The sequence below is a fragment of the Quercus suber genome, unplaced genomic scaffold (assembly GCF_002906115.3).
Source record: "Quercus suber isolate HL8 unplaced genomic scaffold, Cork oak 2.0 scaffold_666, whole genome shotgun sequence".
Taxonomy (NCBI): domain Eukaryota; kingdom Viridiplantae; phylum Streptophyta; class Magnoliopsida; order Fagales; family Fagaceae; genus Quercus; species Quercus suber.
The window spans coordinates 231,504-257,119 of NW_027070107.1; the positions used below are offsets into that span (position 1 = coordinate 231,504).

The following is a 25,616-nucleotide window of genomic DNA, read 5'->3' on the forward strand; positions in this document are numbered from 1 at the left end:
GGAAGAAAAAAAGAGGGTAATCATATATATGTTTTATTGTTTTTACTGTTGAATGAAGATTTTCTACAGTTTAAGACCAACACAATCTGGTTTAAAAAGAAATGTATCCTCTGTACGGAGGAGCAGGGCAGGAAGGGGTACATTACCGCAGCCATTGTTATTCCTTAGAAGTTCTACAATTTAGACCAACACATTTGGATTCTAACTTAGAACCGACTTCAATTTCACATTTTTGACCTTACTTTCTCAATGAGCTCTCTTCTGAGGATTTTTCCTGAAGTAGACTTAGGGACTTTATCTATGAATGTCACACGTCTTAATCTTTTGAAAGGTGCAACCTATAACAAAGAGTAGATACACGATTTCAGATGCATGCAAACGATGTTGGCATGTCACACATTCTGCAGAAGAGCAATATCATATCATATGAAATTCAATCCTAAACTTCCTTTTCCCAGACCCTTACCTGACTAGCAATGAATTTCTTAATATCTTCTTCAGTCAGTGAACTGTTGGGTGAGCGTACAACATATGCAATTGGGACTTCACCAGCTTCAGCATCAGGAAATCTGCAGGGTGAAAATGACTCAACTTTCAATAATGTGTTTATTAAATAGGAATTGACATACATTTTTTAGTGGACTGAGTGAGTAATGCATATTTTTCATGGCTTATACTTACGGAATGACAACAGCATCCAATATCTCAGGATGAGAAACAAGCAACCCTTCAAGCTCCGCTGGTGCAACCTAGGGAAAAAAAATGGTGGAAAGTTTATCAAGCAAACCATACCAAAGAAAAAACCAGATAGTTTGACCTGAAAAATATTAGTACAAACATTCTCCGTTAACAGAAATGTCAAGTCTACACAACGTAACACAGTTTTAGGAATGGGAAACTTGTTGATAATGCTCAACCACAGTTCAATGTTTATCATGATACTGAACCAAAGGCCCCTTCCAACTATTTAAAACATTTGTGCCAAGCTAAGTTACCTGAAAACCTTTGTACTTGATAAGCTCCTTAATTCGGTCAACAACATAAAGATTCCCATCTCCATCAAAATATCCAAGATCTCCTGTGTGTACCCAACCTTTTTTATCTATAGTCAGTTTGGTGGCCTGTGGATTGTTGTAATAACCTGAAAATGAGAACTTCAATGATAATGTCACATATTCTGAATGAATAAAGTAAGAAAATGCCTAGAACATGTTAAAGAAATGCAGATCTCACATGTAAAAGAATTGAAAGGCTATAGCATTTGAAACTTGTTAAGTTGTATCACTTCCGGTACAAAGTTCGACTAATGGAAGAAACAAGCCAGACAATATCGCAGGCAACAGTTACTGATGACTTTTATGCAGCAATTCCCATCCTTGACATGAAAGTGGAATAGCAGCAAAGTTTATAAGGCATATCAAAATATGCTTAAAATGTATCTTCCCACTATTAATCTCATGATTGGTAACCCTCCTAAAATGCCTTTAATATAATAATTATATCAAGTCAAAAGGTCGCCCTTCTTTCAATGGCATATGATTTGGTACCCTAAGAGCAATTAAAGACACTTAATGTCAAATATGCACCAAGAGAGAGGGTAGTTCAGAGAGAGGCATACGATCATATGGACAAGAGGCCTTATTGCTCATGGTAGGTAGCATATTAGCACTAACATTGCCTCCATATAGAGATGAGATGAACAGCCATGATTTGGCTGCTAAAGTTGTATCATATGGACAAGAGGCCTTATTGCTCATGGTAGGTAGCATATTAGCACTAACATTGCCTCCATATAGAGATGAGATGAACAGCCATGATTTGGCTGCTAAAGTTGTATCTTTAATAAGCACGCCATGGGGATCAAAGTGGCAGCTTTTCAAATATAACAAGCAGGCCAGGGAACCAGTGTGTATATGTTCACATTCCCTTTGCAACCACACTTCTGGATACTCTTTATTTGGCAGAGTACCCCACCTGCCATCATTTGGCATGAGTCTGGACTACCTCACCCGCCATCATTTGGCATGAGTCTGGACTACCTCACCCGCTTCTTTTAAATTCCAATAGCAGACTGATAAATGCAGTTACAAGTTACAACAATCCTAGAGAAAAAAAAAAATCTATATATGAGACTGAATTGGTCAAAGTCTTGGAATTATTACAAAATTCTGATCAAAATAGCTAATACAATTGCAATTCTGAATGGTGAGATAACATGAAATCCCAAGATCATCTTACAGATGATGTTGGATAAATGGTATTTATTGTGGGCTTATTGTTAGGACAATTTCATGTAAGGTTTTAAAACTTCAGAAGAATGGTTAGTGTTCAAAATAAATACTAAGGTTTTGGTAGGAAAGGGAAATATTTGATTTAGGATTACAAAAGAGATGGAAAGAAACAAAAATTGAATTTGTTCACGGGCTATGAACGGTAATATTAATCATGCATATTTTTTTTTTTTTTTTTTTTTAAACTTCGGTGCTTCGTGAGTGTTGAGTTATACACCCATTCCATCTCCTTCGGAGGTAAAACTTGAGGATAACGTGCACAAATCTTCTTTGTTGTTGTCTATTTTCTTCTGAACTTTGTATGTCACAAAAAATTCCTTTTGTTGAACTTTTAGATTTCATGTTTATTGGACAGATTTCTCAATACGGTGGTTAGAAATTCCCATCATCAACTGAACAGTGTATTCAGATTCTTACATTGCAACAAAAGAAAAGGAAGAAAAAAAGAGGGTAATCATATATATGTTTTATTGTTTTTACTGTTGAATGAAGATTTTCTACAGTTTAAGACCAACACAATCTGGTTTAAAAAGAAATGTATCCTCTGTACGGAGGAGCAGGGCAGGAAGGGGTACATTACCGCAGCCATTGTTATTCCTTAGAAGTTCTACAATTTAGACCAACACATTTGGATTCTAACTTAGAACCGACTTCAATTTCACATTTTTGACCTTACTTTCTCAATGAGCTCTCTTCTGAGGATTTTTCCTGAAGTAGACTTAGGGACTTTATCTATGAATGTCACACGTCTTAATCTTTTGAAAGGTGCAACCTATAACAAAGAGTAGATACACGATTTCAGATGCATGCAAACGATGTTGGCATGTCACACATTCTGCAGAAGAGCAATATCATATCATATGAAATTCAATCCTAAACTTCCTTTTCCCAGACCCTTACCTGACTAGCAATGAATTTCTTAATATCTTCTTCAGTCAGTGAACTGTTGGGTGAGCGTACAACATATGCAATTGGGACTTCACCAGCTTCAGCATCAGGAAATCTGCAGGGTGAAAATGACTCAACTTTCAATAATGTGTTTATTAAATAGGAATTGACATACATTTTTTAGTGGACTGAGTGAGTAATGCATATTTTTCATGGCTTATACTTACGGAATGACAACAGCATCCAATATCTCAGGATGAGAAACAAGCAACCCTTCAAGCTCCGCTGGTGCAACCTAGGGAAAAAAAATGGTGGAAAGTTTATCAAGCAAACCATACCAAAGAAAAAACCAGATAGTTTGACCTGAAAAATATTAGTACAAACATTCTCCGTTAACAGAAATGTCAAGTCTACACAACGTAACACAGTTTTAGGAATGGGAAACTTGTTGATAATGCTCAACCACAGTTCAATGTTTATCATGATACTGAACCAAAGGCCCCTTCCAACTATTTAAAACATTTGTGCCAAGCTAAGTTACCTGAAAACCTTTGTACTTGATAAGCTCCTTAATTCGGTCAACAACATAAAGATTCCCATCTCCATCAAAATATCCAAGATCTCCTGTGTGTACCCAACCTTTTTTATCTATAGTCAGTTTGGTGGCCTGTGGATTGTTGTAATAACCTGAAAATGAGAACTTCAATGATAATGTCACATATTCTGAATGAATAAAGTAAGAAAATGCCTAGAACATGTTAAAGAAATGCAGATCTCACATGTAAAAGAATTGAAAGGCTATAGCATTTGAAACTTGTTAAGTTGTATCACTTCCGGTACAAAGTTCGACTAATGGAAGAAACAAGCCAGACAATATCGCAGGCAACAGTTACTGATGACTTTTATGCAGCAATTCCCATCCTTGACATGAAAGTGGAATAGCAGCAAAGTTTATAAGGCATATCAAAATATGCTTAAAATGTATCTTCCCACTATTAATCTCATGATTGGTAACCCTCCTAAAATGCCTTTAATATAATAATTATATCAAGTCAAAAGGTCGCCCTTCTTTCAATGGCATATGATTTGGTACCCTAAGAGCAATTAAAGACACTTAATGTCAAATATGCACCAAGAGAGAGGGTAGTTCAGAGAGAGGCATACGATCATATGGACAAGAGGCCTTATTGCTCATGGTAGGTAGCATATTAGCACTAACATTGCCTCCATATAGAGATGAGATGAACAGCCATGATTTGGCTGCTAAAGTTGTATCTTTAATAAGCACGCCATGGGGATCAAAGTGGCAGCTTTTCAAATATAACAAGCAGGCCAGGGAACCAGTGTGTATATGTTCACATTCCCTTTGCAACCACACTTCTGGATACTCTTTATTTGGCAGAGTACCCCACCTGCCATCATTTGGCATGAGTCTGGACTACCTCACCCGCCATCATTTGGCATGAGTCTGGACTACCTCACCCGCTTCTTTTAAATTCCAATAGCAGACTGATAAATGCAGTTACAAGTTACAACAATCCTAGAGAAAAAAAAAAATCTATATATGAGACTGAATTGGTCAAAGTCTTGGAATTATTACAAAATTCTGATCAAAATAGCTAATACAATTGCAATTCTGAATGGTGAGATAACATGAAATCCCAAGATCATCTTACAGATGATGTTGGATAAATGGTATTTATTGTGGGCTTATTGTTAGGACAATTTCATGTAAGGTTTTAAAACTTCAGAAGAATGGTTAGTGTTCAAAATAAATACTAAGGTTTTGGTAGGAAAGGGAAATATTTGATTTAGGATTACAAAAGAGATGGAAAGAAACAAAAATTGAATTTGTTCACGGGCTATGAACGGTAATATTAATCATGCATGTGAACAGTAACACGAGCAGTGTACATAAATAGTATCGTAAATAATGCTAGAATGCCAAAGTAGAAGAAAAAGGTAGGAAAGATCACACTAAGACCAACATGCCTTAATTCCAGTAACTCTCAAATTTTCTATTAACCAAACTCTCCATATTTCATGAATTCCCACATTTATATAGAATAGAACTTAATTTTTCCTAATAGCACCAGAACTCCTACTTTGACTAGTTAAAATGTGCCTAATTGAATTGATCTACAGTCCACAATAAAAGTGAATAAACTAGATAAGACTTATCTATAGTTAATATTATTAACATAAAACCCAAGGTCAACATCTATAACCTACAAGCCACAACCAATAATTGCTGAATTATGACAATACCCTTGACTATAGAAATACCGAACAAAACATATAATAAAAAATTAGTTATCTAATTAACTACCACAAGCACTTTTTGTGGACTGTGCCTCAATGTTAGGCTTCCAAAGAAACATGATATTTGTTCCCTAGAAAATGCAATGGTTGCTCCATCAACTTGTCTGATAACAAACGGCACTACCATATGAAAAATCAATTTAAATAAAATTTCCAATCCACGAAAACCAACCCAAGGTATCGGGTTAGGTCGGTTTCATGGGATTGGTGGGAGAGATGCACACCCCTAACTAGGACCAAGGTATCTCAAAGATTTGCACAATTTGTTATCATTCAGAACATATGCTATAACAGGATTTGGGCCAGCACTTCCTCGCCAAGATATAACTTTGGTATGCTTATCAAACATGTTTCCATATTTGAATACAATAAATTGCCACATCTATGATGCTGGAAAACTAAAAATAATTTAATTAGTCAATGGCCTGACTTTCCCACATCTATATGTTGGACATGAAAAAATAATTTAATCAGTCAATGATGAGCTACCTGGCTTTCCCTTTCAACCAAAGAGCAGAATATTCTACTATTAAGCAGCAAATATACCCATGTAAAAAGGTCTGGGAATGCAAGGATCAGGACTGAAACAAATAAAAAGCACTCTACCTTGCATCATATTAGGCCCCCGAACCCATATCTCCCCTAACTGATTAGGAGGGAGAGGCTTCAATGTATCTACACTGATTATCTGGGATTCAACTCCTGGAGCAAGCATTCCGGCTGAACCAGTATTCCGAATTCCTACTCTTGGATTCTCCACGGAAACAATTCCACAAGTTTCTGTCATACCGTAGCCCTGAAAGAAAAAAGCGCTCTAAATAAAAATGGAACTTTTCCATCACCTGCTGCTCTAACAAAAATGAAAAGGATGAAGAGAAAGATATTCAAAATCAAAAGCCAAGGCAGGCAATGAATTGCCCAAAAAAACTTCCCAGAATGTCAGCAGTGCAAAAGTGTAATATCTCAATGAAGTATTCTCGAATTTTCAATGCCTAGACTGAAGAATTCGACAAGTCACTAACTAGATATACTGCATACGCAAAGCCATTTAGCCATTCCCAGCATACTCTAACTCAGTTGTCACAAAGATGATCTTTCTGGTCAACAATCCAGAGATTCCTTCATAAGTTCAACTGTTGAAATATAACTCTAGCAGTCTTCATTAAACTATTATTTCTTCTCTCTTTTTCAAATTAGGGTAAAAAATAGCTAGTAAATCAATTCAAATCCATGACATTTGAGAGACAGGACTAAACAGAACATAGTTAAATATAAAAATTGACATTTCCCCCAAAACAGAAAAATAGTAGTTATTGTTACAGTTCATTCTATTTGCAATACGTACAACAAACTGCTCCTTAAAGTATAATATCTATGAGTATGTTTATTGTATTGGAGTCTAAAGCCATCTGCTAAACCATCGTTATTTGTTATTTTCTATAATTTACTGTAGGTAAACATGACCACTTAATAAATTTGTTATTCCAATCATTGTGCATTTCAGGGACGGCAAGTACATTTTTAAAAAAGCAACAAATAGAACTTTCTAAAAACATAAGGCGTTACAGACATTCCATCAAACAACTAACACTCATAACCAATTCATAAAGCTAATATAGAAATCCAAAACACATCATATTCAACTATTATCATTACTTTTTCTTTTGCTCTCTCAGTTCCTCTCTTAAAGTAGTGCCAAACTGTTCCTATCGCATACCAGATCAATTGTGCATGGGTCATGCGTTTCTCTCACACATTCATATAAGACTTCCAGGCATGGAATGTGATTGTGCATGGATTGTGCGCTCCTCTCACGCATTCATATAAGATTCCCAGGCATGAATTGTGCACACACGCACGCGCACACACATACCTATAGGCAGAAATTTAAATTACATATAGTGTAGTGTGTTAATATTACACAACTCAATAACTTTTTTATTGTATTTTGAAAAATATTCTGGATAATCAAATATATACCCCCTACCATCCTCACAAATTTTCAAAATAATAAAATATATAAATAACTATCTTGTCTATGAAAATTTCACTTTCAATTTTTTTTTATTAATTAAAATTATACACAAAGCATGGATCATGGATGTACACATTAAACGATAAATAACAATTGGTTAACATTTAGTTTGATTGTGCGTGTTAAGAATAACAAAAACATATGTAATCACTGGTAAGATTTTTAATACATAAATTCAATAATCATCATAGAGATTGACAACAAAGAGTTACACAAATCTATAGTTGACAAAGAATCACACCTCCTTATGCGTCAACTCTTGATTGGTACATAAATTTTTTTTTTTTAAGTTGACACAAGGTACAAGTGATAGCCATACTTTGCATAGAAAAAGATTTATATTTTAAACCATATATTTTAATTGGGAAAATTACAACATACCCACATATGTTTGATCAAAATTTAAGTTGCCTACCTATGGTTTAAAATTTGATACTTTACCCACTGTGGTTTGATCAAAATTTAAGTTGTTTACCTTTGGTTTGAAATCCCATTATACAAATGTTCTACTAAATTTTTTTTAATCTTATTTGATCTTGTATTTTTGAAAGAAAGAGACATAGAAATGGAGCAAAATTACATATTTAGCCCTGTTTTTTTACAGAGATGGGTTATGAAACTCTAAGTGAACTAATCTCAGGTGGGTAAAGTGTCAAATTTTAAATCACAAGTAAACAACTTAAATTTCAGTTAAACCATAAGTGTGTAAGTTATAATTTGCCTATTTTAATTTGATAAACTCTTATTAGATAATTTTATCAATAATAAAATAATATATATATATATATACACATATATAGATGTATATATTCTTGTGGCTTCTAAACCTGTTGTAAAGTACCTGCATAACGACAGCGTTTGGGACATTCCTAATACACTCCTCCCATCAAATCCTTACCCAAAGGCGCAGCACCAGACAAGATTTGCCTCAACGACGACAAGTCGTACTTCTTCCCCACACTCTGTTTCGCCAGAGCCAGTATGATCGGCGGCACCACCCAAAGATGACTGATCCTATACCTCTCTACCGCCGCCAACACCTTCTCCAGCCCAAACCTCTCCATCGAAACCACCGCATTCCCAATCCGCAACTGCCCGTACATAATCACCGACAACCCAGCCAAGTGAGACATCGGCAACACGCACAGGAACACGTGGTGTCTCTCTCCGGACACCTCTTGATCCATCGTCACCATCAGCGACGTCGCGATGAAATTCCCATGACTCTAAAACCACGCCTTTGCTCGTCCCCGTGGTTCCCGACGAGTATAGCAACGCGGCGGTGTCGTTTTGCTTCACATGGTTGATGTTCAGCTCGGAATCTGATGATGATAATGATGGGTTAAGGTTTAGCAAATCGTTGAAGTTGGATAACGTTCGGGTTTGAAGTAAGGTTGGTGTTTGGTCCTAAAATGACAGCTGGGAGGTTGAAACTTTTGGCTTTGTCGAACAGTTCCGCAACTGTAATAACTAACTTTGGGTTCGAGTCCTTGACTTGTTTGGAGAGTTCTTGGGTTGTGTACAGAGGGTTGGTTGTTGAGGCGATTGCACCTATTGCGACGATGGAGAGAGAGAGCAGATTGGGAATTGGATTGAGTTCGGAACGAAGATGAGGACAACATCGTTTTTGGTGATGCCTAGGCTGAGCAATCCTTGTGACACTTTTGCGATTGTGGATTTTAGTTGCGAGAAGGTTAAGGTTTCGGAGGTTTCTGCGTCTATGAGAGCAGATTTGTTTGGGTACGAGGATGCGTTTCTGAAGAGAAATGTGACTATGGAATGATTTGGGTCTTTTGGTAACATTAGTGGTGGTCTCATTGACCTGTATATCCCATCTCTCCCATACCCAGATTTCTCCATTTGTATTGGTATTGCATTTAGCTCAAACAACTTGTAAAGGAAGAAAGGTTATGAAGTGGGAATTTTGGGAGTGGTATTTATATATAGGTTTTGAATTTTTGATGTGAGGTGGTATCCATGCATCGGATGTATGTTTCCTCCTTCTTAGTTTAACTTCATGTGAGAGGGGAGGAAACATGCCATCCATGCATGTTGTATTTTCTCATGAGGTGGGTGGGTTAGAGCTAATCCATTAAAAGATTAAATTCTATAAGGACGTGGTGTAAAACCTATGTTTTACCCTTCCAATCTCAACATGCCATATCATCTTATCACATATTTAAGAATAAACACAATTACACTCAATCAATTCTAATACCCATATATAAATCCAACCAAATTGAGAATCTATTGAGATGTTATTAGGTGTGGTAGGATGTATTGAATTTTAATAAGTTTTAAGTAAAATACTGATGTGGTAATCACTTATTAGATGGTGTAAAACATAAGTTTTACCCTCCATCTTTATAGAATTTAATCTCATCCATTAAATAAGCTAAAAATGAAGATAATAATGTAGAGGGAAAATTAAGCAATTATTTAAGCATCAACTTTCAATAAATTTGACTTTTTTGGGAACTTTCAATAAGTTTGACTTTTTTGGGGGTAGGGGGGGGGGGTAAAAGGAGGAATATATTAAAGAAACTAAACAGCCAAAAGAGGCTACAGCCTATTTGCATAAGCATTAAGAAAATCTAGAATGAAAGAGTGAATGTGGTTTCAAAGTCGAAATAAATTCAAAAATATGTGGTGTTGTAACTGAAAGAGTTTCTATCAAAGGACTATTGGGGACAACGGGGCGAGCTTTGAGTTTTTCTTGCCATAGACTTGTTATTATTGGATTTTAGAGCATTCACACTAAAATTGCTAAAATGACTAAAAAACTAATTTAGCTACAGTAAACTAAAAAAAATTTTGAGTCGCTGCAATGTACTACCATCTCTAGCGCACTCATTGTAGCTGAATGTTAAAATAGAATAATCTTATTCAATTTGTGAAACACGCGTGCGACACGCCTGATTTCTCTCCCACGCCTGACCGAACCCAGCCTCGCTCCTCTTCTCTCTCTGGCTGAACCCAACTTCCCCATGGACTTGTTGGTTGTAGACATCTTCGCTTGCATGTTGGGACGAGCTACAACAGCGTCGAGGCAAGAAGCGAGGCGGAGATAGTTCATCTTCTCGTGCATTTTCTGGATTGCGTTCTCGACATAGATTCGAACACTGTCGATGTTGCCTTTCTCCATGGCTTTCTTGATCTTCAACACTCGGATTTCTCTTCCTTCTCGCATTTCTTATCTTGGTGTTGGAGCGATTTGGATGTGAATTTCAACTCCATGATCTGGTGCAAAAGCTTCTTTGTACTTCATGAGATTTTCTTTTGTGTCGATTAAAAGAAAATCTAGAGTGGGTATTTTGAAGTTGAAGATGAAAGGGTGTATGGGAATTGCATTTTGCTGAGAATTTTTCTGGGTTTTCAAAGTAATTCTATGGGGAGAGAATTGTGGTTGGTGGCTTGCCGTGAAATATGGTTGTTTGGCTGCGGGTATGCGTGTTACGTGGTTGTGGGTAAGCGTTTGGCCGTGGTTGTTTGTGGGTATTTTGAGGTCGTGAGATGATGTTTGTGGGGAGAAATGGTTTATATTATTTTAATGCGTTGTTACGCTAAAATAAAACTTTGAAATTGGTTATATTATTAAGTGATGTGGTAAACGGTCTTATATTTAGAGACTGAAATATAAAAAAATAATAATAATAATAATAACAATAAAAAAAAAAAAAATCAAAAACCAATATTTGAAGTTTCATGAACAAAAACAAAACAAAATAATATATAAAAAAATAAAAAATAAAACAATATTTAAGTTTTCAAGATCATACAGTGACTAATTTGGATTTAGCAGAGAAGAGTAAAGAAGAGAAAAAATAAAAATAAAAAGAAGTAGCGTGTTACTTAGACACTCAGGGATAGAAGCTAAAGACATACAAATAAAGAAAAGATACATAAGTTTTCACCTATGTTTTCTCTTTATTTTGAAGAGTTCAATTTTTGGTGGGAAAAAATGCATAAGTCCCGCCATAAATTTTCCATCCATTCTCTCCTACCAAACAATATCAAATTCTATTTTTTCTCCCATTTTCCCTCTTTTCTTTCTTATCCTCTCAATTTCACTTCCAACCAAACACAGCTTTAGATAATTTTATATTTTTATAAATAAATAAAAAAAACATAATTTGTGGTTTCTAAACATGTTGTAAAGTACCTGAGCAACGACAGCGTTTGGGACATTCCTACCACACTCCTCCATCAAATCCTTACCCAAAGGCGCAGCACCAGACCCAATATGCTTCAACGACGACAAGTCGTACTTCTTCACCACACTCAGTTTCGCCAGAGCCAATATTATCGGCGGCACCACCCAAAGATGGCTGACCCTATACCTCTCCACCGCCGCCAACGCCTTCTCCAGCTCAAACCTCTCCATCGAAACCAACGCATTCCCAATCTGCAACTGCCCGTACATAATCACCGCCAGCCCAAACACGTGAAACATCGGCAACACGCACAGGAACACGTGGTGTCTCTCTCCGGACAGCTCTTGATCCATCGTCACCATCAGCGACGCCGCGATGAAATTCCCATGACTCAAAACCACGCCTTTGCTCGTCCCCGTGGTTCCCGACGAGTACAGCAACGCGGCGGTGTCGTTTTGCTTCACGTTGTTGATGATGTTCAGCTCGGACTCAGATGATGATGATGATGATGGGTTATGATGGTTGAGCAAATCGTTGAAATGGATAACGTTTGGGTTTGAAGTAACGTTGGAGTTTGGTCCTAAAATGACAGCCGGCAGGTTGAAACCTTTGACTTTGTCGTACAATTCGGCAACGGTAATAACCAACTTTGGTTTCGAGTCCTTGACTTGTTTGGCGAGTTCTTGGGTCGTGTAGACAGGGTTGGTTGTTGAGGCGATGGCACCTATTGCGACGATGGAGAAAAAGCAGATTGGGAATTGGATTGAGTTCGGAGCGAAGATGAGGACAACATCGTTTTTGGTGATGCCTAGGCTGAGCAATCCTTGTGACACTTTTGCGATTGTGGATTTTAATTGTGAGAAGGTTATGGTTTCGGAGGTTTCTGCGTCTATGAGAGCAGGTTTGTTTGGGTACGAGGATGCGTTTCTGAAGAGAAATGTGACCATGGAAAGATTTGGGTCTTTTGGTAACACCAATGGTGGCTTCATTGACCTGTATATCCCATCTCTCCCATACCCAGATTTCTCCATTTGTATTGTACTATTTAGCTCAATAAACTTGAAAGGAAAAAAGGTTATGAAGTGGGAATTTTGGGAGTGGTATTATGTACTAAGTTTTTGGGTTTTCGGTGTGAGGTGGGGGTCAGATCCAATCCATTAGAGATAAGCTAAAAATGAAGATAACGTTGAGGGAAAATTAAACAATTATTTAAGTATCAACTTTCAATGAGTTGTTTACCCAAAAAAAAAAACTTCCAATGAGTTTGAACTTTTCTCTATTAGGGAACAAGAGACAAAAAGACAAATGATGATAGAGATAATGACGTGGAGATCTGTCGTCTTGAAAAGAGTAAATGTGGCGTCGTAATTGAAACAATTACTTTGAGAGCATTCCCATTAGTAATAGGACATATTTTCAATTACCGTGAGAGCAATCAAATTGGAAATATGACATATGATTCATATTAGGAATATGACATATTTTCAATTACTGTGAGAGCATTTATATTAGGAATATGACATATTTTCAATTATGTGAGAGCATTCACATTGGAAATATGACATATTTTCAATTACTGTGAGAGCATTCACATTGGGAGTATGACATATCATATGTCATATGTAGACAAAATTTAGTATAAATGTTCAACCCCCCACATTTAGACTTGTAAAAAGTAATTATTGTAAAAAATTTTGCAATACTACTAGTGCAATTCTACCGTTAGAATTGCATGGTAGCACAATTGTAAAAAAAAAAAAACTAGTATTTTATTTAATTTTCACTTTATCAATTCCTCTCTCTCACTGATCACTCTCATCTCCAAAGAACGCAACCCAAAGATTCTTGATTCTTTTACTCTCACACACAAAACCCCCAAATTTTCATCACAATGATCAAAATGGTGAGCACTGAAGCTTTTATCACTAACTCGTCGGCAACCGAGACTGATATGGACGTAGATGAAGATCCCGAATCTGCACCTAATATTGATTCTGCTCCTTTCTTTGAAGGAGAGAAAGTCCTTACTTTTCATAGCTCTCTCATTTACAAAGCCAAGGTAAAGATACAAAAAAAGAATGATTGTTTTTTGTGTTATTTGTTTTCGGATTTTCTAATGAATTTGTGTTGTTAATGCCGTTTTGATTTTGCAAGGTGAAAAAAATTGAGTACCGGAACAAGGAGTGGAGGTTTTTTGTGCATTACATGGGTTTTGTAGCGATGTTGGTGGAGTTTTTTTTTTTTTTTTTTGGTGACACTGTATTCCTCTCTCTCACTGATCACTCTCATCTCCAAAGAACGCAACCCAAAGATTCTTGATTCTTTTACTCTCACACACAAAACCCCCAAATTTTCATCACAATGATCAAAATGGTGAGCACTGAAGCTTTTATCACTAACTCGTCGGCAACCGAGACTGATATGGACGTAGATGAAGATCCCGAATCTGCACCTAATATTGATTCTGCTCCTTTCTTTGAAGGAGAGAAAGTCCTTACTTTTCATAGCTCTCTCATTTACAAAGCCAAGGTAAAGATACAAAAAAAGAATGATTGTTTTTTGTGTTATTTGTTTTCGGATTTTCTAATGAATTTGTGTTGTTAATGCCGTTTTGATTTTGCAAGGTGAAAAAAATTGAGTACCGGAACAAGGAGTGGAGGTTTTTTGTGCATTACATGGGTTTTGTAGCGATGTTGGTGGAGTTTTTTTTTTTTTTTTTTGGTGACACTGTGATTCTCGCTGATCTGGGTTGATATGGATGATGGGCTAATTTGGGTTGATTTTGCAGCGATGTTGGCAGCCTTTTTTTTTTTTTTTAATCATCGATCTGGGTTGATAGGAATGATGGAGGATAAAGAAATGGAATTGTGTGGAAGAATGTGAAAAGTAAAGTTAATGGAAGAGTCTGGAAGGTAGCATGTGGAGGAGAAAATTGGGAAAATATATTTTATTATGTAGATATATTATTTTAATAAGTAAAATAAGAAAATAAAAGTTGGGATGTTGGATGTATTGTAAAATGGTATTATATAATTGATAAAGTAAGTTTTTGAGATGGTAAAATAGAATAGGATAGAATTTGCTAATGTGAATGCTCTCGTAGGACTAATCTATAGCCTAGCGGGGACAATGAGGCAAGCTTAGTTTTGCTTAATATAGACTAGTTTCTTTTTGTGGGGGGAGAAAAACCCAGCCCAACTTATTGGGCCCAAGGCCCTGAATGAGGAACACTCTTCATCCGAGGAGATGGGGCCTTCAGTCGGATGCCCACGCCAATGGGGGATGCCTGGAGATGAGCACGTATACCATCCGAGGAGATGCTCATATGTCCGAGTAGTCATGCGTCCTCGGAAACGGAGGAGATGTAAGAAGGCAATGCTATATAAGGGAAGGGTACCTCTGATAGAGGGGGATCGAAAAAGAGGAGAGGAAAAGGATATATGAGATGGTTGTAGCCTCAGGAATTGTAACCTTATATGATCAATGAAATACATCTCTTCGGACGGAGTAGTCATATTAGTCCGAGAGCACGTTAATCCAAATCTTCCCATTCGCATCGCTGTTTGATATTGTTATTTTCATTATTAGCCTAGCTCTTTCGCCCACTCTCTACAAAATTTATTGTTTTGGGCTCGGTGGGCCAAGGACCCATACCTTTTTGGACTTGGGCTGCAAAAACTGACCCTACACTTTTTTATTATTAACTTTTTTTTTTTTTTAATGAACGCTTACTATAGACTAGTTATTATTGAGCATTCACAATAAAGTTACTAAAATGACTAAAAAGTTAATTTAGTACTCAGCACACTAAAAACACTCACTGCATCAAAAGTTTCTAACTTAAAAAATTTTGAGTTTCAGCTACAACCTACAGTTAGGAATCTAAGTTGGATTTGGGGTGAGTTTCTTTATGCCCTAACCCAACCAGCCACCCACCCCATTAACTAAATGAATTTTTATTTAACCCCCAAACCTGCCCCGTCGAGCCCCCGCAGGCCTCACCCCGTCATGCCAATTCAGGGCCTAATCTAAAGCCCCTAATCCATGGCCCAATCCATGACTAAATGTTTAAAAATAAAAATCAATTTTATATTTTTCCTGATTTTATGATTTTCCCTTTTAGATTCATGATTTTCCCTTTCAAAATCACAATCACAATCACAAACACAAACACAAGGCCCAATTTGAAGACCCTGAATACTGGACCAATCTAATATATATATATATATATATCAGTATATCACACAAATCTACAATAAGTTAATTTCATATTTCTCATTTTCCCTTTCAAAATCACAAACCCAAATATAGAACTTCTAAATATTTTTCAAGATGAAATGATAAATAAATAAAATGTAAAACACTAAAACACTCCAAAAACAGAACCACAAAACACCTGGAAACCCAAAAAAAAAAAAAAAAAAAAAAAACAAAGTATTCATATTACCTTCAACTTATAAAAAAAAAAAAAAAAAAAAAAAATTCTACCTAAAATGGTAGGGTAGACACATGAAAGAAGAGGAGTTAACTGTAGCTAGTGATGCTAAGATTCTACAAATAAGTTAACGATGTTCCAATAGTATTGATTTATGAAATTTTTTTATGATAAAATAATTGATTTTTTTACTGTTTTTTTTTATATTTTTCATTAAAATAATATTAAAACTTTTTAAGAATGGTCAATTAACAAATGTCCTAAGGACACCAGTTAACTTGACCTTATAATCTTTATATACAAATTGATGTGTTACACTTTTTTTCTTTTTAATTTATTTTAAAAAAATAATATTCATTTATCATGTTTTTGAAATCCAACAATAACATTTATTGTCACATCGGTTTGTAAAGATTATGTTGTAACATTTGTATTCATATATGGCTTTTGTTTAACTAATTTCCAGAGGGTAGTGGTTAATGTGCATTTAATACTTTATTAAAAAAAACATTTTTTTTTCCAAAAAATAAGGTCAAAATGTACACATATATCATAAAAAGCCAAATGCTATCCTAATGAATTTGTATGTGTAAGCCAATAAATCATTAACAAGTGTGTTTTCTTCTTTGAAAATATTCAGTAGAGCTTATAATTCAACATTTAAAAATCTTTAACATGTGCCCTTTGAGCACTCGGTACCTTTTTTTTAATTGTGGTTATCCATTCTTCTTAATTACAACATTATTTAAATGTTTGCCTTCGAATATACATACATACATACATATATATATATATATGTATGTGTGTATGTATGTATGTATGTATGTATGTATAATCAATTAAAGTATTAGAAAACAACTTAATTTGATATTTATTTATATTTATTTTACCATCTAGAATTTATGTCAATATGAACACAATAACTAAATTTTGTCACATTAACAATAATTTAAATAAATACCAAAATTATGATAATCAATGATTGTTTAAATATTGATGACATGACAAAATTCAATCTACTCATTTTAAAATAAATTGATAGCATTTTAGGAAGTTTATAGTGGAGCTACCTTAAAATTCTAAAGGATCCTAATCCGATACAAAAGTAATATTTAAACAATCAAAGGAAAAAATAAAGAGCTCAATGTGGAATGAATCTCAAAAGTAGATTAGCTAAAATAGGAAAATATGTTTTGAGGTGGTATTTTTTTTGCATAACAGTTACATGTAACTCCCTCTCACATTACATGCGAACTCATTACATTACAAGCAACTATTACACAAAATGATAAATTCTTTTTTATTTTATTTTTTTGAGTTGTGACCCACATTATCCAGACCAATTAAGTAAAGCTTTGAATACAACCTACCCTCTTTAAAGGCAATGTGTAAGTACCTATGTGGCTCTATGTGAAAATTACTATATTATACAAAAATTTGAAAAAGCACATGGCAAGGTAACCGTTAAGGGGGGGCAAGGGCACGCATAAGAACGCGACTTTTCATCTTGGAGATCCAACGGCTACCATTCACTAGCCGTTAGATTTAAAAAAATTGTATAGAGGACCATATAATATCCGCTGTAATTGCGTCTCAATTTCGCTTATAGAGTTTGTACTTTTCCTTTTTCCCTTTTCTTTCTTGTATAAACCCTTCCCCAAAAACCTAAAAGATTCACAGAGAAAGAGAGAGAGAGTAAGAGTGAGAGAGTGAGAGAGAGAGAGAGAGGGTCCCCATGGAGTTTTCTGAGTAGTCTCTCTCTCTTAATTTTTTTTTGTGTTTCCAAGATCAAAGCAAAAGAGGGCATTCGGAACTGTGATTTTTGGTTATTTGAGTTCTTCTATTTGTTTGATCGGAAATAGGTAATGGGAATCAGTGGAAATCTTGGTTTTTTGAATTTACGATATGGGTCTTGCTTGTTAATCTTAGTTCTTGATTGGTTCTTCTTCTTCTTCTTCTTCCTTTTTTTTTTTTTTTTTTTTTTTTTTTTTTTTTTTGTTGCTAGTTCTTTCTTATTCGAAGGTTTCTGTGTTCTTTCTCAACTTTAATTGTTGATTTGCAATCTGGGTTTTGTGTTTTATAATCAAATTTTGATTCTTTATATTTTTGGATTTGATAGAGAAATGGCTGGATCGGACGAGAACAATCCGGGCGTGATCGGACCCAGAAATCTTCAAGGTACTTGACCGGATTTGAATTTCTTTTTTCCTCTATTGGGTTTGTGCTTTTTTTTTTTCTTTTTTTTTTTTTTTTTAAGAATTTTTAAATTTAGGCTCAGAAACCCTAGTCTGAAAATTTTGTTTTCTATTTTTTTGATTGTGATTTAGAGGAGGGATTTCGTGCTGGAGGTGGAAAGTTGGTTTCGGGAATCGGGCACAACCGGAGAGCATTGAGCAGCATTAACAGGAATATAATAGGAGCTCCTCCTTACCCTTATGCAGTCAACAAAAATGCCTTTTCAGAGTAAGCACTTAAAACCTAGTGTCTGTTTGGTTCATTTTGAAAAAGTAGAAGCAAATGAAAGATTAAAATGTTGTGTGTCAAAATGGGTGCATTAGACTTTGTAGAATAGAAGATTTATTTTATTGGATTTTGTTACTTCCTTTTCTACTTTTGATCTTTTACAATCTTTGATTACTTTCTGAGTAAATTTATTTATTTTTATTATATTCAGAAAACAAGCTGACTTCAACAAGAAACCATCTATTCCGGTACATCGGCCAATTACTAGGTCAGTTGGTCTTCTCCATAATTTTTGTTATGTTCAAAAATTTTCTTTTCTCTCTGGCTTTTTTTTGATTTTGGTACTTTTTTAGGAAGTTTGCCGCAGAGCTATCCAACAAGCAGCAAGTTANATTGGGTTTGTGCTTTTTTTTTTCTTTTTTTCTTTTTTTTTTAAGAATTTTTAAATTTAGGCTCAGAAACCCTAGTCTGAAAATTTTGTTTTCTATTTTTTTGATTGTGATTTAGAGGAGGGATTTCGTGCTGGAGGTGGAAAGTTGGTTTCGGGAATCGGGCACAACCGGAGAGCATTGAGCAGCATTAACAGGAATATAATAGGAGCTCCTCCTTACCCTTATGCAGTCAACAAAAATGCCTTTTCAGAGTAAGCACTTAAAACCCTAGTGTCTGTTTGGTTCATTTTGAAAAAGTAGAAGCAAATGAAAGATTAAAATGTTGTGTGTCAAAATGGGTGCATTAGACTTTGTAGAATAGAAGATTTATTTTATTGGATTTTGTTACTTCCTTTTCTACTTTTGATCTTTTACAATCTTTGATTACTTTCTGAGTAAATTTATTTATTTTTATTATATTCAGAAAACAAGCTGACTTCAACAAGAAACCATCTATTCCGGTACATCGGCCAATTACTAGGTCAGTTGGTCTTCTCCATAATTTTTGTTATGTTCAAAAATTTCTTTTCTCTCTGGCTTTTTTTTGATTTTGGTACTTTTTTAGGAAGTTTGCCGCAGAGCTATCCAACAAGCAGCAAGTTATACCCGAGGTACTGTTTCCATAAACATAGAAGGCTGGTTAATTTTGTTAATTTGAGTACATAGGGTTCAGTATGAGATTGGATTGATGTATAATTGCATTAACAGGAAACTAAGAAACCAGGACAACTAGCCCCAAAGCCAAGTGAGTTTGAGGATTGTACCATTATAGATGCAGAAGACGACGAAGAGTCTAGTGACTTTTCTGCGCCAATGTTTGTGCAACACACTGAAGCAATGTTGGAGGAGATCGATCGGATGGTGTTTTCCTCTCTCCCCTTCCTTTTTTATTTATTTATTTTTTTTACTGCATATCATTTTAACTTTTGGTTGGAATGGCATTAATGTTTTAATTTCCTGCAGGAGGAGGTAGAAATGGAAGACATGGATGATGAGCCAGTTTTTGACATAGACAGCTGTGATAAAAAAACTCGCTTGCAGTTGTTGAGTATATCGATGATTTATATACAAATTACAAGAAAACAGAGGTGATGTAGAATCTACTCTACCTGCTTCATTTGAGTTTCACAAAACCCTCTTGTCCAACATTATTCAGAGCTTTTCTGTTTAAATCATCAAACTGCTTTTTTGTTTAAGTCTTAATTTCTTCTGTGTCTCTATTAATGAATGAATTTGACATATATTTGGAGGATGAGTTCCACATAGTTAACTATTAGCAAAAAGAGTACATCTAAAATTTAATATTATATTGTAGGTGAGAGCTTTAATAGCGTAAATAATTTTTGGTTGATGAAGTGTTGGCTTGATGTTACTTAAAAAATTCTGGAAGATTGTCAAAGGAAAGTGATAAAATAAAATCTTGAAGGTTTTTAAATTTAGGTGGGAGTTTATGGTCCTAGATAGAAGAACGCCTTGATGAGTCATAAGATAGAAGAAGGCCCGATGAATTTGACATAATATTTAGGTGGGAGTTTATGATCCTAGATGAATTTGACATAAGATGATTTTGGTTGATGATGGATGGAAGAGTATATAAATTTGATACTTGGAAAATTTACTAATGTTGTTGTTCAATATGTTCTTGCAGATTCTAGCTGTGCCCCATCACACTATATGACACATCAATCTGATATTAACGAGAGGATGAGAGGTATTCTCGTCGATTGGCTGATTGAGGTACATAAAATGTTGTGTTTTAGTGGCTTAAATTTTGAGATGAATATCTGATTTCATTTAGTTTAATTGAAATCACTAACAATTGAATGAATATGATTACAGGTGCACTACAAGTTTGAACTGATGGATGAGACCTTGTATCTTACTGTAAACCTGATCGATAGATTCTTAGCTGCTCAACCAGTGGTGAGGAAGAAACTTCAGCTGGTTGGAGTGACAGCAATGCTTCTTGCTTGCAAATATGAAGAAGTTTCAGTTCCAGTTGTGGAGGATTTTATTGTGATATCTGACAAGGCTTATAGCAGAAAAGAAGTACTTGAAATGGTATATATAACTAAAAGCATTTATCTTTTACATTTTCTAAACATAATCAGATTTAGAATATATGATTTACTTGTATGCCTGCAGGAGAAGTTAATGATCAAACCCTACAGTTCAATCTGTCAATTCCACACCATATGTGTTTATGAGGAGGTTTCTCAAAGCTGCTCAAGCTGACAAGAAGGTGTGTATAGACATAAATAAACTAAATTGCACACACTGTATGTACTTGGCAATGATTTTGATTAAACAGATTTTATTGTGACTCTACCAGCTTGAGCTACTGTCATTCTTCATCATCGAGCTGTGCCTGGTTGAGTATGAGACGCTTAAGTTTCCACCTTCTTTGTTGGCTGCTGCTGCAATATATACTGCCCAATGTACTCATTATGGGTGTAAGCAGTGGAGTACAACCTGTGAGTGGCACACCAGCTACTCGGAGGAGCAACTGCAGTAAGTGTTTATTCTTTCTTTTATACCATTAGCTGAAGTTTGCGAATCATATGCAATATAGACTAGAGCATTTTTACTGAATGGTGGTGTATCTTATCCTTGTGTAGGGAATGCTCAAAGTTGATGGTTAATTTCCATCAGAATGCTGGGTCTGGGAAGCTCACAGGTGTTCACCGGAAGTATAGTACATCGAAGTATGGTTATGCTGCAAAAACTGATCCTGCTACCTTTCTGTTAGAGGCCAGATACTAGCAAAATGCTCAAGAAACAGATGATTCATCATCATCAATCAAAGGAGAGTAACATTTATTAGGCAAATGGGGGGGATGGGGCGTGTATTTGAGCAACATAAGTTGCCCCTGTGGTTCTTGAACATATTCTAATTTGGCACTCTCAAATTCAATCTTTTATTCTATGCTTTATTTGAACATAGCTAGATTTTTCCCCTTCTTCTTCTTCTTCTTGTAGAGGAAAATAATTTTCCATGTTTGTTCTGTTATGATCAATGAAATGAATGTTCATTTGTTTGTTTCTTTATAATCAAATTGTGAGGTTGCTTATAGCCAGACACAACATTCCTGCTTGTTGTGTACAGTGTTACCATTATCACAGATGTCTTAAAAATAAAACTACCGTGTGCATGACCTGCCTGGGTTCTTGAACACATTCTAATTTGGCACTCTCAAATTCAATCTTTTTTTCTATGCTTTATTTGAACATAGCAAGATTTTTTCCCCTTCTTCTTCTTCTTCTTGTAGAGGAAAATAATTTTTCCATGTTTGTTATGAACGATGAAATGAATGTTCAGCTTCTTTAAAATCAAATTGCTTCTAGCCGCACCATTGTCCACGCAGATGACTAAAAAGTAAAACTGCTAGGGGTGAAAGTTTTCCCGTTTGCTCTCTGGTTTTTTACAACATTTTCAAAAATTGTATAAAATAATAAGCATCTCAAAACCGCAGAATTCCGTTGCCGCGAATAATGGAAACAAATAGAAATAGAAATAGAAATAGGAATAAAGCAAAAGAAGATATCATCATCATCATCTTAGAAATAGAAACAGGAATAAAGAAAAACGCAGAATTCCGTTGCCGGGACTTGAACCCGGGTCTCTCGGGTGAGAGCCGAGTATCCTAACCAACTAGACTACAACGGATTGTTGAGAGCAATGCCCGACGTGTATTACTTATACTCTTTTATAATTTTAGCAAAAATAATCAAAATACTATTTTAACATTTTACGGTCGTGTAGTGCACTAGATAAAGATTCAAAATCATTTGAATGTGATAAAAAAATTAAATTTTGTTAAAGATGACAAAACCATTGTTAGGTCTAGTCATCCACCTCTTGAAACTATTTTGATAACTATTAGTAAAACTGATGTTAAAACTTCTCCTTTCAAAATTGCTGATGATCAAACTCCTATTGTTAGTCTTATTGAACAAAACAATTTGCTAATGAATCTTTGCATGTTATTGGTCAACAGCTTGACCGTATTAAAGAAAAAATTGTTAATATCTACAAGGTCCTTTTGATAGTTATCCATCCGATACTCCTTCTACTGATTAATTGACTCATCCTATTTGTCTGACTTGCACAATAGTCAAAATGTTACAATGTCTACTCCTTGGTAAAACTCCTACGCCACTATTTCACTACATGCGTAAAATATCACTATTCCACTGCATGTATAAGGGATGATGTTCAAAAAAGTTCATTTTGGCTTTTTGTCATTTTAAAGTCAGAAATTCTTTTAGCCTTATGCCTATGCCTTTCCTTAGAAAATTGATAAGTAATCAAAAAAAAAAAAAAAAAAAAATTTAGATGTCAACAATCCCATCAAACCCCAATACCTTCCACTCCATGAAGATGAAATCGGTCCTTTTGGACCATCACAAAACTGCGCTTCATTGTCAGCCATGCATGGCATCCCGCAAGAGAGCTCGGCCAACAGCAGCAACCCCAAGAGAAACCCAAATCCCAAGACCCCACTACTACTTCAAATGACCCAACTGTTCCATTGAAATCCAAGTCAGGTTTCAATCTCAAGCTCTCACTATTGCAATTAGCTTCTTAGTCCTACCTCATCATCTTCCACCACTACAACATGTCAACATCGACACCATGACCTCAAGAAATAATCCATCCTCGTCAATGCTGTGCATAGCCTCGTTGGATTCTTCGTCACCTTCAAGATCATTCGGATACGTTCTTACTAGCTTCATTCGGATTCTTCGTCACCTTCAAGATCATCAGAGTGTGAGTCTTTTCTTCTTTGCTGCTGGTTTACTTTGGGTTCTTTATTGTATGTTGGATTTTGGTTTTGAAAGTCTGGATTTTGTCAGATGGGTATATGTCAAATTTGGTTTTGACTGAATTTTGTCAACTTTTTTCATTGTTGAGATAATTTCTTTTTTTATTTTTTTGGTTAGCCATAAGTTGTTTCAGAAAAAAAATTGCATTATTTTATTTTATTTTTTAAAATTTAAAATTTTAAGTTATTTATATGACGTGGAATAGTTTTTCTAAAAAAAAAAGCCACAGCATCTTAATAATTTTTTTTTTTAATTTATTAATTTTATGAATTTTCTTGAAACACAGTCAACAATCAAGAAAAGATAAGTCAACAATGCTCCACGAGAGTGCGTTTCTTTCATTTGTCTCAATTTAAAAACAAAAAAAAAATCTAACTTCTAACTTTTTATTTTTTAAAATAAACTAATCTCTATTGATAAACACCTTATAAATAAGCTACAACCAAATAGCTAAATTAATTGTTTTATTGATCATAGCTCGTCAACTTTACCTCTATCTCTATAGTCATACTTGCTGCCCATGACTATAAATCATTTAAGGTCTCTTCGAAGTGTTTTTTGCATTTTCTCTTAATTTCATTTGCTTCAATACCTTGAGTAGTTCTGTACGTAACAATGGCGGACGAGGTGATTCTGCTGGATTTCTGGGCCAGCTTGTTTGGGATGAGGGTCAAGATTGCACTGGCCGAGAAGGGTATCAAGTATGAGTGCAAGGAGGAGTTGTGGAACAAAAGTTCATTAACTTTTAGAGATGAACCCCATTCACAAGAAGATCCCAGTTCTCATCCACAACGGGAAACCGGTGTGTGAGTCACTCATCATTGTTCAGTACATAGATGAGGTCTGGAAGGATAAGTCTCCTTTGCTGCTCTCTCATCCTTACCAGAGAGCTCATGCCAGGTTCTGGGCTGATTTTGTTTATAAGGTACGTTTTATCAATCATGCAAAATATTTTTGGTTTGGTTTATTAAATATGTTTGACTAGTTAGGTTTGCTAGATTTTATTTTAGAAGCTAGCTATTATGTATTTATTTGTGTGATGTTTAGATTCTATTGGAGTTAACTAATATTCAGTCTCTACTGTTATATCTGCTCCTGCAATTCTGATTCTACTTGAAGTTTTTGTTTCTAATCCTAGTAGATCCAAGAGATCAGAGCAGAGTGTAGTTGGGAAATAAGTTATGGCACCTTTATAATTACTAATATGTCCTATGCCAAAGAATTTATGTAGTTTTATTTTAACATTCTTTCTGCCTACTCTTAGCATTTGTCATGTTATATTTTCAAGTAAGTCCAATAGTATGTGACATTATTTTTTTAGGGAGTTCTATAGTTTGTTGCTATGTCACACACAATTATCTACTATGTGCAGGTACCAATTAGTTTAACTCATAAAATTTTGGTAATCAAATAATGGACTTAGGTTTGAATTCCTTCTACATACAATAAAAGGAAATCCATTGGTGTGATTGGCATTATGGTAAAGAATAATCAGCATGTTATGAGAAAGAGGTCATATGATTATATGAGTTCATCTCATAGAATGCTTTTATTTATTTTTTCTTTTTTCCTGAAGGTTTAAAGAAATATTCTTCTATATTGATTTAAAATTCATTACTATCATTTTTCATCCTTTTATATAATTTGTGGAAAATACAGGTTTATTATGTTTCAAGGAAGGTATTGACCACAAAAGGAGAAGAGTTGGAGGCAGGCAAGAAGGACTTCATTGAAACCTTCAAGATATTGGAGGGGGAGCTTGGTGACTGA

At 35.1% G+C, this 25,616-nt stretch overlaps 5 protein-coding genes and 1 non-coding gene across 6 annotated transcripts; 2 read left to right on the forward strand and 4 right to left on the reverse strand.

Annotated features, from left to right (window-relative positions):
- On the reverse strand, nucleotides 1-1,991 carry LOC136064327 (uncharacterized). Its single transcript, XM_065765942.1, has 5 exons — nucleotides 1,587-1,991; nucleotides 996-1,202; nucleotides 682-749; nucleotides 467-569; nucleotides 1-338 (listed from the first exon to the last, which is right to left on the reverse strand). Exons 1-5 carry the CDS (start codon nucleotides 1,989-1,991, stop codon nucleotides 225-227), a joined length of 897 nt encoding a protein of 298 aa, XP_065622014.1. The 3' UTR covers nucleotides 1-224.
- Nucleotides 1,992-2,725: 734 nt separating this feature from the next.
- LOC112023411 (probable CoA ligase CCL7) lies at nucleotides 2,726-9,586 on the reverse strand. The gene is given in 10 exon segments (XM_065765949.1): nucleotides 2,726-3,063; nucleotides 3,192-3,294; nucleotides 3,407-3,474; nucleotides 3,721-3,866; nucleotides 6,108-6,297; nucleotides 8,378-8,419; nucleotides 8,421-8,762; nucleotides 8,764-8,883; nucleotides 8,885-9,109; nucleotides 9,112-9,586. Coding segments are annotated over 10 exon segments (1,635 nt in total). The 5' UTR covers nucleotides 9,397-9,586; the 3' UTR covers nucleotides 2,726-2,949.
- A 1,802-nt stretch (nucleotides 9,587-11,388) lies between these two features.
- LOC136064328 (probable CoA ligase CCL7) lies at nucleotides 11,389-12,721 on the reverse strand. Its single transcript, XM_065765943.1, has 2 exons — nucleotides 11,699-12,721; nucleotides 11,389-11,409 (listed from the first exon to the last, which is right to left on the reverse strand). Exons 1-2 carry the CDS (start codon nucleotides 12,719-12,721, stop codon nucleotides 11,389-11,391), a joined length of 1,044 nt encoding a protein of 347 aa, XP_065622015.1.
- A 4,980-nt stretch (nucleotides 12,722-17,701) lies between these two features.
- On the forward strand, nucleotides 17,702-22,061 carry LOC112031932 (G2/mitotic-specific cyclin-2). The gene is given in 18 exon segments (XM_065765944.1): nucleotides 17,702-17,987; nucleotides 18,245-18,303; nucleotides 18,453-18,588; nucleotides 18,800-18,856; nucleotides 18,942-18,985; nucleotides 19,096-19,231; nucleotides 19,444-19,500; nucleotides 19,585-19,630; nucleotides 19,728-19,880; nucleotides 19,983-20,043; nucleotides 20,046-20,112; nucleotides 20,675-20,756; nucleotides 20,859-21,080; nucleotides 21,165-21,174; nucleotides 21,177-21,206; nucleotides 21,209-21,261; nucleotides 21,352-21,530; nucleotides 21,638-22,061. Coding segments are annotated over 17 exon segments (1,533 nt in total). The 5' UTR covers nucleotides 17,702-17,987; nucleotides 18,245-18,248; the 3' UTR covers nucleotides 21,783-22,061.
- A 552-nt stretch (nucleotides 22,062-22,613) lies between these two features.
- On the reverse strand, nucleotides 22,614-22,686 carry TRNAE-CUC (transfer RNA glutamic acid (anticodon CUC)). The gene has a single exon. It is a non-coding gene; the product is annotated as a tRNA-Glu (tRNA).
- A 1,775-nt stretch (nucleotides 22,687-24,461) lies between these two features.
- Nucleotides 24,462-25,616, forward strand: LOC112015028 (probable glutathione S-transferase). Its single transcript, XM_065765945.1, has 3 exons — nucleotides 24,462-24,648; nucleotides 24,921-25,009; nucleotides 25,506-25,616. Exons 1-3 carry the CDS (start codon nucleotides 24,462-24,464, stop codon nucleotides 25,614-25,616), a joined length of 387 nt encoding a protein of 128 aa, XP_065622017.1.

Coding starts and splice junctions, on each gene's coding strand:
- LOC136064327 (XM_065765942.1), bottom strand. CDS start 1,991: ATGCCAAATGATGGCAGGTGGGGTACTCTGCCAAATAAAGAGTATCCA. Junction 570..681: donor TTGGATGCTGTTGTCATTCC/GTAAGTATAAGC, acceptor TTCACCCTGCAG/ATTTCCTGATGCTGAAGCTG. Junction 339..466: donor AGAAATTCATTGCTAGTCAG/GTAAGGGTCTGG, acceptor TCTTTGTTATAG/GTTGCACCTTTCAAAAGATT.
- LOC136064328 (XM_065765943.1), bottom strand. CDS start 12,721: ATGGAGAAATCTGGGTATGGGAGAGATGGGATATACAGGTCAATGAAG. Junction 11,410..11,698: donor CAAACGCTGTCGTTGCTCAG/GTACTTTACAAC, acceptor GTATGTCTTTAG/CTTCTATCCCTGAGTGTCTA.
- LOC112015028 (XM_065765945.1), top strand. CDS start 24,462: ATGGCGGACGAGGTGATTCTGCTGGATTTCTGGGCCAGCTTGTTTGGG. Junction 24,649..24,920: donor TCATCCACAACGGGAAACCG/GTGTGTGAGTCA, acceptor ACTAATATTCAG/TCTCTACTGTTATATCTGCT. Junction 25,010..25,505: donor CCAAGAGATCAGAGCAGAGT/GTAGTTGGGAAA, acceptor TGGAAAATACAG/GTTTATTATGTTTCAAGGAA.